Source organism: Cucurbita moschata, unplaced genomic scaffold (assembly GCF_002738365.1).
Source record: "Cucurbita moschata cultivar Rifu unplaced genomic scaffold, Cmos_1.0 Cmo_Scf00017, whole genome shotgun sequence".
Taxonomy (NCBI): domain Eukaryota; kingdom Viridiplantae; phylum Streptophyta; class Magnoliopsida; order Cucurbitales; family Cucurbitaceae; genus Cucurbita; species Cucurbita moschata.
The window spans coordinates 4,037,316-4,053,363 of record NW_019268533.1 but is presented as its reverse complement, the minus strand read 5'-3'; the positions used below and the strand labels follow the sequence as shown (position 1 = coordinate 4,053,363).

Below are 16,048 nucleotides of genomic sequence, written 5' to 3'. Positions count from 1 at the left end.
TTTTTCAATATTAATATTTATTAAAAAAAACATGGAAAAAAATCACAATAAACCCATATGAATTAAACAATCCAACTAAGATATATATATATATATATATATAAACGTGTTAAAAATATATTTATATTAAGTGGGGCACAAAAGATCGAGTGGGGAGTGAGAATATAATACCGTCCCCGACTCTATATATCTAATAGGGAAAAAATGTTCTCCACTCCCTCACGTATTCCCCATTCCCCATCTAAACGAGGAATTCCGTACCAATTTGAAGCAGATCCCCACGAATAGAATGGACATCTCTACAAACAAAACACCAATTATCATCCTAAATTTCGATGATTAATTCTCTTCTTACCATTGTTTATCGTCGAACGATGCAACAGCCCTCGAACGAAAATTGTTCGAACATGACATACTAATTCCAATTGCATATAACTTCAACACTTCCACTTAACGTTTAAACATCATAACATTGATCAGAAGCCAACATCAAAGAAATTGATTCAAGAACAAACAAGAACTTCACTACAAGGCCTTGATTACAACAGAAAGCAGCCAGAAGAAACAATGTCGTTGATGTTATGCAGAAAAAAATTAAGCAGAAAGGAAGGAAGGAAGGAAGGAGGAAAGAATATAGAAGTTTGGTTTATAAACATCAGAAGCAACTTCTAAAATGCTCAAATGATCCATTAAAGATCATCACTCTCTCCATCAAGCTTCTCTTATATACCCTCGATTAATCTCGGTGTCAGCGAGAAAGCTGTGAACGTTCTCTATCCGTCCATTCAAAATTTTCCTTTCTCTACACTTCGTTAATTCTAACATCGGATCTCGTACGATCCAGCTTTAGTTATGTAACGAACCCATTCGACTGTGTTGTAACCACTCTTCTCCCACACCTGAAGAACAAATTGAAAAACAAAAAACTTCGTTTCCAACGACAGCCTGAAAGAGTTCGCACTCACATTGCTAAAACTATAACACAACTACATATGCTCGAACTCCATTCATATTACTCGAGAATTTTCTAGTACCTATCTGTTTGGAATGACTTTTCAAGTGTCTAAAAATAGGAAAAAACAAGAAATACCTTTAGGAAACGAACTCGTAAACCAGATGCCGTGAACATGGGAACCTGTTAACCGAAAACGATAAATATTTTATCAACAACATAATCTTAAGACAGAGAAGAGAGAAGTTAAGAACATGCAAGTTCCAATAAAACAGTTCTAAAGACATTCGAACAACAAAACGACGATGAAGAAAGAGCATAACGAAACCATTAAATCGACCCAACAGAGCAGGAGCAGAAAGCACGTGCTTACGATACCGTTAAAAGAAAATTCATCGATGCATCATTGCTAAACTAGTATAACGACGATGAAGAAAGAGCGTAACGAAACCATTAAATCGACCCAACAGAGCAGGAGCAGAAAGCACGTGCTTACGATACCGTTAAAAGAAAATTCATCGATGCATCATTGCTAAACTAGTATAACGACGATGAAGAAAGAGCGTAACGAAACCATTAAATCGACCCAACAGAGCAGGAGCAGAAAGCACGTGCTTACAATACCGTTAAAAGAAAATTCATCGATGCATCATTGCTAAACTAGTATAACGACGATGAAGAAAGAGCGTAACGAAACCATTAAATCGACCCAACAGAGCATGAGCAGAAAGCACGTGCTTACGATACCGTTAAAAGAAAATTCATCGACGCATCATTTGCTAAACTAGTATGCTAAGGTTAAATCTATGAGAACCTGAAACTCCATCTGAATTGGTGGCCGTGTCCAAGCCTTCCTTTCAGTTATTGTAGAAATCAGCTCGACTTCTGCGCTCATGGTTGGTTCCGTTTGTCCAGGGAATTTTCTGATCCTGAAATTGACAGAAATAAAAATCTAAGCCACAACTGCATATCATTAAACATGAGACCGAACATAACGAGAGGCCCTATAAAGAAAATCATAGTGTATCAATTTACGGGCTATCGAGAAAATCGTAGATAATATGAGAAGGATCACATAAATCTAACCTCATTACTCAAATAGAAGAGTATGCATGCATGAAGAACATGTATAATGAGAAAAAGAAAGCAACTACACGAGCACGTAATAAGTGAGACCAAAACACGACTCCAGAAATCGAAGTGAGAACAAAGATTACCCAAACTAAAACGAAAAAATGAAGAAATTTGTAATAAATGGAAAAATTATAGATGATATAATATCGCAAAGATGACAAACTGCACGAATATCTATGATACGATATGCAAGCGTTACAACGTATTTGTCTGAAGAAAATACCAGAAACTACGGAAAATACTTACTTCCACACAATGCAGTCGATCGAGGCATTGTACTTGGCTCGACCGGATGTCACTTGGAAACTAGTTTTAGCTGTCTGCTTTGGAACGGGAATTTTAATGACCACGCCAAGAGCAAACATTTTCGCACCGAAGACACTCTTCACCTGAAGGCCAGTAGATAATGGACTTAAGAAGCATTGTAGAACTTGATACGTTAAGATCATGAAATTTAGAGAACCACAAACCTTAACATTAACTTCCATATGAGTCCTACCAAGCTCCTTAATTGTTGGGAGTACTCGAAATGGAAGATTAACACCCTCAGTAATACGATATCTGCATCAAAAGAAGATAAACAATATTAGATATAGAAGAAATACCTTGCACGTATGAGGGAGTAAGCATGAAAATGGAATAAACTCTCAGTGTGCCTCTATGAGATCCCACGTTGGTTGGAGATGAGATCTCATGTTGGTTGGAGAGAGGAACGAAGCATTTCTTATAAGGGTGTGGAAAACTCTCCCTAGCAGACGCGTTTTAAAACCGTGACGCTGACGGCTATACGTAACGAGTCAAAGCGGACAATATCTACTAGCAATGGGCTTGGGCTGTCACAAATGGTATCATAGCCAGACACCGGGCGATGTGCCAACAAGAACGCTGGGCTCCCAAGGGGGGTGGATTGTGAGATCTCACATCGATTGAAGAGGAGAATGAAGCATTCCTTATAAGGGTGTGTAAACCTCTCCCTAGCAGACGCGTTTTAAAAACCTTGGGGTAAAGTCCGAAAAGGAAAGCCTAAAGAGGACAATATCTACTAGCAGTGGGCTTGGGCCGTTACAGCCTCCAACAAAAAGCTATTCATTTTCCCTCTCTATACATTCTACACATATGGTGGGGTCCTTTGTCCTTCCCTCTATAAGAGATAATGGATCACATGGATGATTTTTGCATGAGATGCACAATAAAAGTTCTGTGAGGGCACAGCTAATAAATCTCATACTCACATGCGGTATAATTGCAAAAGCACTCAAATTTGCTACATAAAGTACAAAAGTGCATGACACGCCGATAGGCATGGCAATAAACGTCACGGGGGGAAAACTTCCATACTTCATCAAAATGAAGATGGTATATTCTATATTGGTAATAACTAAACTTAATGGAAGCTAGATGTTCAAAGGAATTAAAAAACTTGAACTATTGAGATTCTCAACTTTAACTTTAAACAACGCACGAGACAGATTAAAAATTTGAGCTCACTTCATCAATTCAAATTCGCCATCGGGTGGCACAAAGCTGACCGTCTTCTCCGAGTTAAACCTCGTCAAATTTACACATTGATGAAAAGTAACATCATCAAGCTCAATTGTTTTACCACTGCAAAATAAATCATAAAACAAAAAATGCATACCTTATTAGATGAAATATTACAACAATAAGAAACATGTGAAACCAAAATCTCTTCTTGAATCATATGATAGTCTACAGCCAAATTATTGTTCACCACCACATTTCAAAAGACGAGAAGAAGAGCTCCATGATACATGTGAAGTTAAATAAAAGCACAAAAACCTGACTCACTAATTGTAACAACTCGAGCTTACCACTAGCCGATATTGTCCTTTTTGGGCTTTCCCTTAAAGGGCTTCTTCTCAAGGTTTTAAAATGCGTCTACTAGGGAGAGATTTCTACACCTATATAAGGAATGTTTTGTTTCCCTCTCCAACCGATCTCACAATCCACCGCCCTTGGGGGCCCAGCGTCCTTGCTAGTACACCGCCCAGTGTCTGGCTCTGTTACCATTTATAACACCCAAGCCCACCATTAGTAGATATTGCTCTCTTCGAGCTTTCCCTTAAAGGGCGGTGTCTGGCTCTATTACCATTTCTAACAACTCAAGCCCACCACTAGTAGATATTGCCCTCTTCCAGCTTTCCCTTAAAGGGCGGTGTCTGGCTCTGTTACCATTTCTAACAACTCAAGCCCACCACCAGTAGATATTGCTCTCTTCAAGCTTTCCCTAAAAAGAGCTTCCCCTCAAAGGTTTTAAAACGCGTCTACTAGAGAGAGGTTTCCACACCCTTATAAGAAATGTTTCATTCCCCTCTCCACCCGAGGTGGGATCTCACACTAATACACAAAGATAACCTCAAATCTAATCTTAAGCATCCTTTCTCTTAACAAATAAAAGGTGAAAAAAGAAAAGAAAAGAAGAAGAAATACAACATCAAGAAAGAGAAAGACCATTTGTTTCTTGTTAAAAAAACGAAAAAGAAAGAGCAACACCAACATGTGAAAAACTAATATTCATCCTTAGTTCAATAACCCTGCATCCATGTACTGCGCATTATCATTCTTCTGAATTAGAAACATTGTATTGATGAGATATCCTATTTAAAAGGTTAAGTTTGGTCCTTGAACTTTCGAGGTTGTGTCTATTAAGTCTATGAATTTTGAAACATTTATATTAGTAATACGTCTAGCACTGAACTTTCGATCTTCCATCTAATAAGTCCACGTTGTTAACTTCTTCATTTTAACACGGGCACTAAGGCACATGACATGCTCCAGTCCAATTTTGAGTCGTTAAGAAGACTTCGAAAATTGACATCGACAAAAAATCAACAAAAGAAATATTTTGAAGACTTCTTAAAAGAACTTACCAAGCAAATCAGAAGTTATTTGAACAACACTACAATAAAATCATAATAAACTACAAACAATTATGTCTTCCTCTCATGTTACTATCATTGATATAGTAAAAGAAACCAAAAGAACCATAGAAGATGCACAATGTACAGCCACACAATACAAACACAGATAAAAATAATCATGAATAACAAATGAAATTCAGTTGAAACAGAGAAGAGTTGATGATGCTAAATAACAAATTAAGTACGACGAAAAAGAAAAAATAAAGTAGGTTTAGACGGCCAAGATAAATCAATAAAAGTAGTATCGTTGTCGAGTGTCATTAAAATCTCCCATGAGAAACTACCTCTTATTTGGACGGGACTTCATTTGCGACTCTTTCTCAAGTCCAATCTTATCATTTAAACCCAACTTTAGATCAGGCATTCCAGAAAGAAAGCACTTCATAAGAATCTTCCCAGTAACGTCACAACGTAGAACGCTACCTATGATCACCAATATTTTATAAGATTCCACAACAGATATGTGATACAGAAGAAACCTTAAAAGCTATTATCTACCTTTTGAAGACATAAGAAGGTTTACACTTTCAACAATATCCAAAAAGACCTGCATAGAAAAGGTTCAGAATTTAGTTCGTTTCTTAATTCGTGCAAGCAAAGAAAGAAAGAATCATCGTTCACCTCATTTTTTTTATATACAAGCCCTTCCCTTCGCCAACCGACAGCACCTGTGACTTGTAAAGTTGCATTTGGGACAGGTTTATCTGAAGGCTTTTTTAGCACAAGGTGCAAAATAAAAGGAACGAAATGAAAAGATTTCAGTAAAAATCACTTGTTTATAAACAGACATTTATTCCTCTTTAAAATATTTTTACTTTTGCTACAAGAGAAAATTTAATTGATTTCGATAAACTTCACGAGTATAAGAGGACAAGAAATCCTCTTAAGAAATACAAATGGCCAGAAAATTACAAAGAGTGAGAGAGAGAGATATAGAAAGAAATTGTAAGGTACCGGAACGTTATAGCTAAGCATTCTATGCTCAAAATCTGTTGGAAAATATAAATATTATCTAACCTTGGAAGAGAATGGCGAGCGAACTCCTTCTTGAGTGATATATAGTTTTAGAATTTCAGGCGAGAGGTTTTGCGGGTAACCGAAATCCATTATTTCTGCAATTACAAGGCAGATATCAGCCTTCGACTCATTTCCACGACACAAATGCCTCTATTTCTAAGACAATAATAAAAAGGCAACATATATAACATGTATGTCTAATTGTAAGCTTATACATAAACTTCTAGTAAATACACGTGCACACTTTTAGAAGGCATCACATACCATCCAAAAGCTCGTAAATAAGAACAAAATTGTTTCGAATTGCATCTTCATCGAAAGCCCCACCAAAATAAGATTTGAACAGTGCAACAGCCTGTAAGCAAAACTAAATCATAAGTTCCATCAAAATAAAATATGCTTCCTTTATTATTTAGCTACTTGAGCAAAATCTTCTTCAAATATCCTAAAAGGAAGCTAAATATAAACTTGAAAATAGTTGATTAATCAAACATCGAACTTAAATCATGAAGGTAAAGAATGTTACACCAAAGCATACAACCACGAAGAAGATGCTAACTACCTCAACCACGAATTTGAACGCACAAGCTACATTTGCATTGCTGCTTACAACAATCACAATGTATACATTGCTAATTCTCATGTAAAAGAAAGAGCAACCACCAATTTGCCTCACCGGACACGTGCCAAGTTCTTTTGTTTGCATTATATGCGTTCGGAAGGCATCCACCATATTTCCGCTGCGAATTTATTAGGTGTAAAAAGAGTTAACCAGCATAACTTAACGAGAAAACACAACGATACATAAAAATTGTATCCATAAGCTGAAATAAGCAATATTCCATCCGTGCAATAATACCCGCCTAATAGACTAACTAAATACCTTTGAAACTATTACTACATACCACACTTTTAGAAGCTTAAGAAAGTCATTTTGGCTTACCACCATCTTTATCTCACAAGGTATGCAGATTGCATAATAGTTTGTCAAAAAGGGGCTTCTCTAAGGATTCATCAAATAACCCGACGAAAAAAATGACATAATCCACACGTGTATACGGGTTTCCTACATTGAGGCATAAGGTAAATTACCATCTAACTCATCTTCTTGATCTTGTTCTTTTCTCTATACTCATCTTATTTTTCTTCCCATCCCTCCCTACTCATCTTCTTCTTATTTTTCTTCTCTAATCATCTTCTTTCGACTCTTCCCCTTCTTCATGATTGAGGCAAGTGCTCGTGCACCATTGTGACTAAAACGCGCAAAAGGCGAGCACCTCACATCGCCCCTCACCATAGGCTCTAAGTGTACCATGAAAACACTGATTGATATCAAACAAGTAACAGCGAGGATCTACAATTCGCTGAAAAATGATTCAGTTGATCACCTCAGACTCAATTACAAAGAATCTCAACAATGCCCATTGCTTTAGAAACTCTTCCAACGATCAAAACTTAAATTGTAAGCTTGACCCAATAAATGAAATCATATAATCCAGACTTATAAGCAATATAGACACGCTACGAACCCTCTTACGTGAACATCCAGATTAGAAATTGGAACTTAGAAAATAAAAAGAGGTAAAATTACCCGACATCGTCACGGTAGAGACGATTAATGAGAACATCCCCTCGGAGATTGAGGAAGTAAATGGCGGAAGCAGCCACTGGCATGTCTGATCCACCAACAAAAATGAGAAACTATGAGAGCAGGGAGGAGATGAAGAAGTGATGAGATCTGGGGAATTGGAGGGATGGGAAAGTTTTGGTGGAGAAGTGGAAATTGTTGGGAAAGGATTTCTATGATTCTTCTGCAACTATGAAACTCAAAATTGTTGACCGAGCCCCATGTCCCAAAATGCAATACAAAAAAGCAAGAGAAAAGGGAAAAAGAAAAAACAAAAAAGAAAATGGAAGCCACTCTTATCAGAGCCAGGTTTCGATCCTGGGACCTGTGGGTTATGGGCCCACCACGCTTCCGCTGCGCCACTCTGATTGTCGAAAAGGAAATCCGTACTGTCTAAAATTTTATATGAGAAGGAAAGAAGAAAACAAATAAACGGAAGCCACTCTTATCAGAGCCAGGTTTCGATCCAGGGACCTGTGGGTTATGGGCCCACCACGCTTCCGCTGCGCCACTCTGATTGTCGAAAAGGAAATCCGTACTGTCTAAAAATTTATATGAGAAGGAAAGAAGAAAACAAATAAACGGAAGCCACTCTTATCAGAGCCAGGTTTCGATCCTGGGACCTGTGGGTTATGGGCCCACCACGCTTCCGCTGCGCCACTCTGATTGTCGAAAAGGAAATCCGTACTGTCTAAAAATTTATATGAGAAGGAAAGAAGAAAACAAATAAACGGAAGCCACTCTTATCAGAGCCAGGTTTCGATCNATGTAAAAGAAAGAGCAACCACCAATTTGCCTCACCGGACACGTGCCAAGTTCTTTTGTTTGCATTATATGCGTTCGGAAGGCATCCACCATATTTCCGCTGCGAATTTATTAGGTGTAAAAAGAGTTAACCAGCATAACTTAACGAGAAAACACAACGATACATAAAAATTGTATCCATAAGCTGAAATAAGCAATATTCCATCCGTGCAATAATACCCGCCTAATAGACTAACTAAATACCTTTGAAACTATTACTACATACCACACTTTTAGAAGCTTAAGAAAGTCATTTTGGCTTACCACCATCTTTATCTCACAAGGTATGCAGATTGCATAATAGTTTGTCAAAAAGGGGCTTCTCTAAGGATTCATCAAATAACCCGACGAAAAAAATGACATAATCCACACGTGTATACGGGTTTCCTACATTGAGGCATAAGGTAAATTACCATCTAACTCATCTTCTTGATCTTGTTCTTTTCTCTATACTCATCTTATTTTTCTTCCCATCCCTCCCTACTCATCTTCTTCTTATTTTTCTTCTCTAATCATCTTCTTTCGACTCTTCCCCTTCTTCATGATTGAGGCAAGTGCTCGTGCACCATTGTGACTAAAACGCGCAAAAGGCGAGCACCTCACATCGCCCCTCACCATAGGCTCTAAGTGTACCATGAAAACACTGATTGATATCAAACAAGTAACAGCGAGGATCTACAATTCGCTGAAAAATGATTCAGTTGATCACCTCAGACTCAATTACAAAGAATCTCAACAATGCCCATTGCTTTAGAAACTCTTCCAACGATCAAAACTTAAATTGTAAGCTTGACCCAATAAATGAAATCATATAATCCAGACTTATAAGCAATATAGACACGCTACGAACCCTCTTACGTGAACATCCAGATTAGAAATTGGAACTTAGAAAATAAAAAGAGGTAAAATTACCCGACATCGTCACGGTAGAGACGATTAATGAGAACATCCCCTCGGAGATTGAGGAAGTAAATGGCGGAAGCAGCCACTGGCATGTCTGATCCACCAACAAAAATGAGAAACTATGAGAGCAGGGAGGAGATGAAGAAGTGATGAGATCTGGGGAATTGGAGGGATGGGAAAGTTTTGGTGGAGAAGTGGAAATTGTTGGGAAAGGATTTCTATGATTCTTCTGCAACTATGAAACTCAAAATTGTTGACCGAGCCCCATGTCCCAAAATGCAATACAAAAAAGCAAGAGAAAAGGGAAAAAGAAAAAACAAAAAAGAAAATGGAAGCCACTCTTATCAGAGCCAGGTTTCGATCCTGGGACCTGTGGGTTATGGGCCCACCACGCTTCCGCTGCGCCACTCTGATTGTCGAAAAGGAAATCCGTACTGTCTAAAATTTTATATGAGAAGGAAAGAAGAAAACAAATAAACGGAAGCCACTCTTATCAGAGCCAGGTTTCGATCCTGGGACCTGTGGGTTATGGGCCCACCACGCTTCCGCTGCGCCACTCTGATTGTCGAAAAGGAAATCCGTACTGTCTAAAAATTTATATGAGAAGGAAAGAAGAAAACAAATAAACGGAAGCCACTCTTATCAGAGCCAGGTTTCGATCCTGGGACCTGTGGGTTATGGGCCCACCACGCTTCCGCTGCGCCACTCTGATTGTCGAAAAGGAAATCCGTACTGTCTAAAATTTTATACGAGAAGGAAAGAAGAAAACAAAACGGAAGCCACTCTTATCAGAGCCAGGTTTCGATCCTGGGACCTGTGGGTTATGGGCCCACCACGCTTCCGCTGCGCCACTCTGATTGTTTATAAGCCTTTCACTAATTTAATATTTATTTATAATGTTTTATTTTACTTGTTAAGTATTAATTATAACTATAATGTAACTAACTTTTAAATTTTAGGCCTTAATAATTAATAATTTATTTTTAGAATGCTTTAAAATTGAATAATAAATTAACGAAAATCAAGAAAATTGAACCACTTTAGAGTGGGAGAGAAAATATTGATTTGATTGATTTTATTATACATACTTTTTTCACGTTTTTTTTTTTCTTTTTTAGATCCCTACTTATCATAAGAATAAGGAATTAAATATGAGCTTCATTATCCTCGTTCCCACCTTTACACACATTTCTATAAGGTTGTTTGGTTGGAGACTTCGTCTACGATGTCTGACAATCAAATAACTATGTTTGGTATTGCACGAAAAATGTTATCAAAATTTCATATAATTAAATATTTTCATTCTCTTTTTCCGTTCCAAAACTTAAAACAAACGGCTCGGTGGGTTATCTTCGGAGGAGAAGAAGAAAGCAAAAAGGGAAAGGGAATGTGAAGTTTTAGAAAAGTTTATTGAAAGTTGAAAGTTAAATTTGATTCCTATCCTTTAAAAATCTTCTCATCCGTATCAGTTTACAGTTAAGAATTGAAAATTAGATTTGAATCTATGCTCCACAATCCCGTCACCCAACTATAAACCTACAAACTCTCTTAAAGCTGAGTTTAAGAAATGATAAGTTTACCGAGACTTAAGAACATTAGAGCTTTTGCGGGATGAAATTGTTTGTTACAATGTACCATGTGACCTTGTTTACATGGTATTAGTTGTTTGATTTATATGATATACGTACTTCCATATATAGTATGACTGATATGATAATATGACTATGCTTATATTTTTCGAGACACCATATGTCTCTTAAGAGACTTATGTCATGTTATTTACGGAAGTGTTATGTGTATCAGCATATTGAAACATGATTTTTAACGTGGGACCTTATACATATGGTATATTATATGATCATGAATTACTTCTCCGCTATATAATATATAGACGTGTACAATCATGATATTATTTGTGTTCCTTTCTTTTCTCTCAGTTTTTTGGTACTACCTATAGTTAGGCCGCCTAGGGTGTTCTTTAACACGATTGCCTAATGGACCCACGTACGTTTGCGTAAAAATGTGTGTAAAAAAGTAATATGCATCTAATTTTACCCGACAAAAAAAGTATAGTCTAACGAACAATCATGAATATTAGGTCTCGTTAGTTATAATACATGTGTGTGACAGCATTTTTCGACTTCAACCGTGGGATCCATTTTATTAATATTTTCACGTAAAGGCAAGAGACTAATGCACAGATGGCGGCTTCTGCTGTGGAGGCCATAAAATGTCATTAGCCTCCCGACTTCAACCGTGGGACCCATTGCTAGCAAGCAGATATTGTTTGTTTTGTCTCGTTACGTATCGTCATCAGCCTCCCGATTTTAAAACGCGTCTACTAAGGAGAGGTTTCCATACCCTTATAAGCAATGTTTCGTTCCTCTCTCCAACCAATGTGGGATCTCTCAATCCACCCCCTTAAGAGTCCAGCATCCTTGCTTGGCACATCACTTGTACCGTACAATTGGGTTAACCCTGACATCCGTAGATGGCAACCGGAGGGAACAGAAAGTAGCCCAGTAATCTTCTCCATCAGGGTGGCCACAGTGAGATAGAGTGGTAAAGCTAGATTCCGAATGAAAAGACAGCAAGCAGGGGAGACAAAAGGTATGACATTTGAAGTTGCTTCATGGTAAGCCCCTGTCCCCGAATTGGTTATGCCAACGACTTGTATAGAGAGTGCTCCAATGGCATTGGGGGCACAATTGAGATACCATATTGGGGTAGAGGAACTGTCCGACATAAGGCAAGTGATGAGACAAAGGAATTCCCCACGATAAGAGGGACAATCTCGGTCCAATGCCACTCAGAAGCGGAAGTTGTGGGCTTCCGAGAGCCCTAGCACAGAGGATCACCTCTCCCTCGGTGCTTGGCTCTAATACCCTTGTAACAGCCCAAAGCCACCACTAGTAGATATTCTCCCCTTTGTCCCGATACGTATCACCGTCAGCTTCACGGTTTTAAAATGTATCTAATAGAAAGAGATTTCCACACGCTCATAAAAAAATATTTCATTTAAAAAGTCGTTACAAACTTATTCTCGATGGTCGATATTTTTTTAGAGATTCCAACTAAAATATTACAAGACTAACTTAAAAGTAGATTTTATTGAATAAGCACACTCTTCTAAATATATAGGTTTAAGAAAAACAAACCAAGTTAAGAATTTTGTAGAAGAACATCATTGATGAGTTTATCCAATTGCTTGGAAGCATATCCACCAAGTTTATACGCTTCTTCAGCTTTGCTCTTCAAATCCATCACATTCTTCTTCATTTTCATACCCTTTTCGCCATCCATTAGCTCTCTCACAAGCTTCTCGACATCATTTCTTCGAACATTGCTATCGATTTCCATCCCAACGCCCCACTCGGTGCAACAATAACGACAATTCGTTTGTTGTTCGGCAAAGAAAGGCCACGAGATCATCGGCACTCCAGCGCATATACTTTCAAGACTCGAATTCCATCCACTATGTGTTAGAAACCCTCCCACAGATGGATGGCTCAACACTTGTTCTTGACAACACCAATTTGCTATCAAACTTCTATCTTTGGTTCGTGTTACAAATTCAACGGGCAAAATGGCTGAATCTCCCACGATTATATCGGGTCTTGTAATCCATAAGAACGGCTTTTCACTATCTGCTAATCCCCATGCAAACTCAATTAGTTGATCTTCAGTCATCACTGTTGTACTACCAAAATTAACGTAAACCACCGAGTTGGGTTCGTTTGAGTTAAGCCACTCGATGCAATCCATATCCTCGACCCAAAGATTTGAATCTATTGCTCTTAGCTTTTCATCGTCTATTTGGTTGACAAGCAAGTGAAGTGGACCAACTATGTAAAGAGGAGGAAGTATAGAAGAAAGAGAATCTATAGCATCGTGTTCAAGCGAATCATATGTGTTTAATATAATCGCCGAAGCTTCTCGACATCTACTCATTTCTTGATTGATAAAATTTAGCATGATATCATCTGGTTCCGTTGTAAGAAGAAAGCTAGGCAGGTCCCTCAAACGTATACTTTTCAGTCCCCGAGTCCATTCTATCGTATTCTCCAAGTCTAAACCATGAAAGAAGCTAATATTAAAAAACCCAACTTTCAAATTAAAATATATTATGCTTAAAAAAAAAAATGAATCATACCTTCAAGTGGTACCAACCCGTGCTTAATCGGCTCATGATAACGCAAGTAACCAAAGTAGCCACAAGCACTAGCCGTCCAGAACAAAGCATGAGGGATTTTAAACTTATTAGCCGCCAACATACAAAAAGACATGATAGCATCTCCAACAATACAGCTAACCGGCGGGACATCAATGGTCAAGTTAAGCTCAGAAATAAGATCACAAAAAGGAACTAAGCAATTTTTGGAGGTGGATTGGCAAAGGGAAGGTACGTCTTGGGTAGAATTCGCATCCGAGAAGGGAAGGCCATCGGGAATGGTTCTAAACTGAAAATCTAGCAAGCCATCGACCGAGTTTGGGCCTCTCGAGTTAAGCAGACGTCTATGATTGTACTCGGTATTGACGAACGTTACGTGGAAACCTCTATGGTGGAGAAGCTTAGCCAGCTTTAGCATAGGGTTGATATGGCCTTGGGCTGGAAATGGGACACATACAACATGTGGCTTACTAGTTTTGGAGATTGAACCCATCTTTCAATCTCTTTTTTGGAACTTGCTTGGCTTTGGAACAATGGGATTGAACAACTCCACTATCTTATAGGCTCATCATAAAAAGATGAACATTATGGTAAAAGATACCATTTGAAATGATGAGAAGACAAATATAGTTTTTAAAAAATACAAATAAAGTTATTATCCATACATATTTTAATTATTTACGTAAATTTTATATATTTTTATTTCAACAGACGATAGTCTTCGAAGTACTTTTGAAAAACTTAAAGGAGTTGGAATATCGGGTGGAATGTCAATATATGATTATAATATTATGGGAATGTGATACTTCAATACAAAGTTATATGAACCGCAATGGATATGTATGGAACTTTTATGTCGCTAATAGATGAAATATTTGATCATATGAAATTCGATGCTTGATTGTAGTAGTAGTAGTCTGTCTCGAGGACTCTGGGTGCACATGTTAATCTGATCAACTGGGTATAGTTGAAGGGAGTTATCCTTACGATATATTTCAAGCTGGTGTTACGATATAAAAAGCGGAAAGAATTTCTAAAGATCGAGTTGGGAGACAGGTTAATAGAAGATTACGATCAAGAGCTTACTCGATTGTCCTGATTTGCCCTTGACATGGTCGACCTAAAGGAAAAGAAATTACTGTTTTATCATGAGCTTGAGACTTGTGGTTCGTGGTGCGGTCTTTGCTCATGAGCTACCTGGCTATGCCACAATACTTCGAATAGAAGATGCGAAAGATGATCATGAGCCTCCAACAGATGACAAGGTTCCTAACTCGAGTTGGAGAAGAGGGTAAAAGAGGAAGGTGGAGCCTCGACCAAGACCTCATACAATCGAGGTGGACCTGGACCTAGACCCACACAAGACTATCCTTGTGAGAAATTATTTACTAATTGTGGACGACACTCCGACACATAGGTTTGAGAATAGGGTTTGCTTCAAATGCCACAAGGAGGGCAATGTAGCTTTGCAATATCTTAGGCTAAGATGATAGTCGATACCTATCAGCTTCGAATAGTGATCAAGTCTTACCCTAGAAGCCGACCCAGAAGCAAGGTGGAATCTATGCCATTATTCTCGAGCACAGGTTTAGGTTCGGCTTCAATGAGGTCAAAACCTCAAACACTACAGTCACATGTATTTTGTCTATCTTGGCCCACTTTGCAAAGAGTGTTGTTTCATTTCGGCAATATTCACTCTTTCATTTCTGCTAATTTTGTTAAACATGTGAGGATAGAATTAGAGCACTAGGTTCTCTGTTGTCCGTGGCTACCCCAATAGGGGTAAACGTAGAACCGTTTAAGAAGGTAAGAGGCTGTCAAGTGTCTGTGTCAAGCTACATGATGGATATGACACTGATAATCTTAGATATGACAAATTTTGGCATCACCGTAGAGATGAAAGAGTTAGCAAAGAATCATGCCCATAATTACTCTTTTAGTAACGAAATAGTGTTTAGACTCCAAAACCAACTAAGCTTCAATGGAAGGGATCTTGAGTTCATAGTTCGGGTAAAGTATTCTTAGATATAGCACCAATAAAGGCAGTCCTCTCATTTGGGCGCAAGGGAAAGTTAAGTTCAAGCTTCGTTAGATTATTTTGGATTTTGGAGCGAGTTGGATAAGTCGCTTACAATCTGACGTTACCACCTACCTTTTTTAGAGTCCACCACCTCCTCCCTATCTTCATCCGTGTCTATTAGGTGGTCGCAGTCCTTGCAACGGCCACCCCCGAGCATCACTCGAAATACTATTTGAAGTGGAAAAATAAATATCGGATACAAGTTTGAGGAGTGCATGTATTGAGTAACCTGCTAATAATGGTGTGGTTGCTGAAAATTATTTTTGTGGTAAAGATTACACGTTGTGTGTATCAAGTAGCCAACCACTAATGGTCACCGAAGAGTGATTGTTGAAAATAGTTTTTGGTGAGGAGATTACACGATATGTGTTTCGGGTAATCAACCACTAGGTTCCTCGATTTTGATTGATGAACTATA

At 38.2% G+C, this 16,048-nt stretch overlaps 2 protein-coding genes and 7 non-coding genes across 11 annotated transcripts; all 9 read right to left on the bottom strand.

Moving 5' to 3' along the window:
- Positions 1-450: 450 nt before the first annotated feature.
- LOC111455117 (AP-2 complex subunit mu-like) lies at positions 451-9,665 on the bottom strand. 3 transcript variants are annotated; one of them, XM_023096657.1, is made up of 14 exons: positions 9,389-9,665; positions 8,441-8,537; positions 6,608-6,688; positions 6,310-6,400; positions 6,046-6,140; positions 5,650-5,739; positions 5,527-5,575; positions 5,313-5,451; positions 3,575-3,691; positions 2,557-2,647; positions 2,333-2,475; positions 1,767-1,881; positions 1,091-1,135; positions 451-899 (listed from the first exon to the last, which is right to left on the bottom strand). In XM_023096657.1, the coding sequence occupies exons 1-14, from the start codon at positions 9,469-9,471 to the stop codon at positions 819-821; spliced, it is 1,317 nt and encodes a 438-aa protein (XP_022952425.1). In that variant the 5' UTR covers positions 9,472-9,665; the 3' UTR covers positions 451-818. The 3 variants fall into 3 exon arrangements, with proteins under 3 accessions (XP_022952425.1, XP_022952426.1, XP_022952424.1); XM_023096658.1 differs by having other exon boundaries at positions 6,608-6,716; positions 8,469-8,537; XM_023096656.1 differs by lacking the exons at positions 8,441-8,537; positions 9,389-9,665 and adding an exon at positions 7,637-7,915 and having other exon boundaries at positions 6,608-6,785.
- Positions 7,970-8,041, bottom strand: TRNAM-CAU. Its single transcript has one exon. It is a non-coding gene; the product is annotated as a tRNA-Met (tRNA).
- On the bottom strand, positions 8,119-8,190 carry TRNAM-CAU. Its single transcript has one exon. It is a non-coding gene; the product is annotated as a tRNA-Met (tRNA).
- TRNAM-CAU lies at positions 8,268-8,339 on the bottom strand. Its single transcript has one exon. It is a non-coding gene; the product is annotated as a tRNA-Met (tRNA).
- A 56-nt stretch (positions 9,666-9,721) lies between the features above and the next one.
- Positions 9,722-9,793, bottom strand: TRNAM-CAU. Its single transcript has one exon. It is a non-coding gene; the product is annotated as a tRNA-Met (tRNA).
- A 77-nt stretch (positions 9,794-9,870) lies between these two features.
- Positions 9,871-9,942, bottom strand: TRNAM-CAU. Its single transcript has one exon. It is a non-coding gene; the product is annotated as a tRNA-Met (tRNA).
- A 77-nt stretch (positions 9,943-10,019) lies between these two features.
- Positions 10,020-10,091, bottom strand: TRNAM-CAU. Its single transcript has one exon. It is a non-coding gene; the product is annotated as a tRNA-Met (tRNA).
- A 74-nt stretch (positions 10,092-10,165) lies between these two features.
- Positions 10,166-10,237, bottom strand: TRNAM-CAU. Its single transcript has one exon. It is a non-coding gene; the product is annotated as a tRNA-Met (tRNA).
- Positions 10,238-12,416: 2,179 nt separating this feature from the next.
- Positions 12,417-14,097, bottom strand: LOC111454945 (7-deoxyloganetin glucosyltransferase-like). The gene is made up of 2 exons (XM_023096431.1): positions 13,533-14,097; positions 12,417-13,449 (listed from the first exon to the last, which is right to left on the bottom strand). The coding sequence occupies exons 1-2, from the start codon at positions 14,041-14,043 to the stop codon at positions 12,542-12,544; spliced, it is 1,419 nt and encodes a 472-aa protein (XP_022952199.1). The 5' UTR covers positions 14,044-14,097; the 3' UTR covers positions 12,417-12,541.
- Between the last annotated feature and the right edge of the window lie 1,951 nt (positions 14,098-16,048).

Excerpts from the sequence above, each read along its gene's own strand:
- LOC111454945 (XM_023096431.1), bottom strand. The coding sequence starts at position 14,043 with ATGGGTTCAATCTCCAAAACTAGTAAGCCACATGTTGTATGTGTCCCA. Across the intron at positions 13,450-13,532 it reads CGGGTTGGTACCACTTGAAG|ACTTGGAGAATACGATAGAA; the intron begins GTATGATTCATT and ends TTCATGGTTTAG.
- LOC111455117 (XM_023096657.1), bottom strand. The coding sequence starts at position 9,471 with ATGCCAGTGGCTGCTTCCGCCATTTACTTCCTCAATCTCCGAGGGGAT. Across the intron at positions 5,576-5,649 it reads TTGTATATAAAAAAAATGAG|GTCTTTTTGGATATTGTTGA; the intron begins GTGAACGATGAT and ends TTTTCTATGCAG. Across the intron at positions 1,136-1,766 it reads CAATTCAGATGGAGTTTCAG|GTTCCCATGTTCACGGCATC; the intron begins GTTCTCATAGAT and ends TTCGGTTAACAG.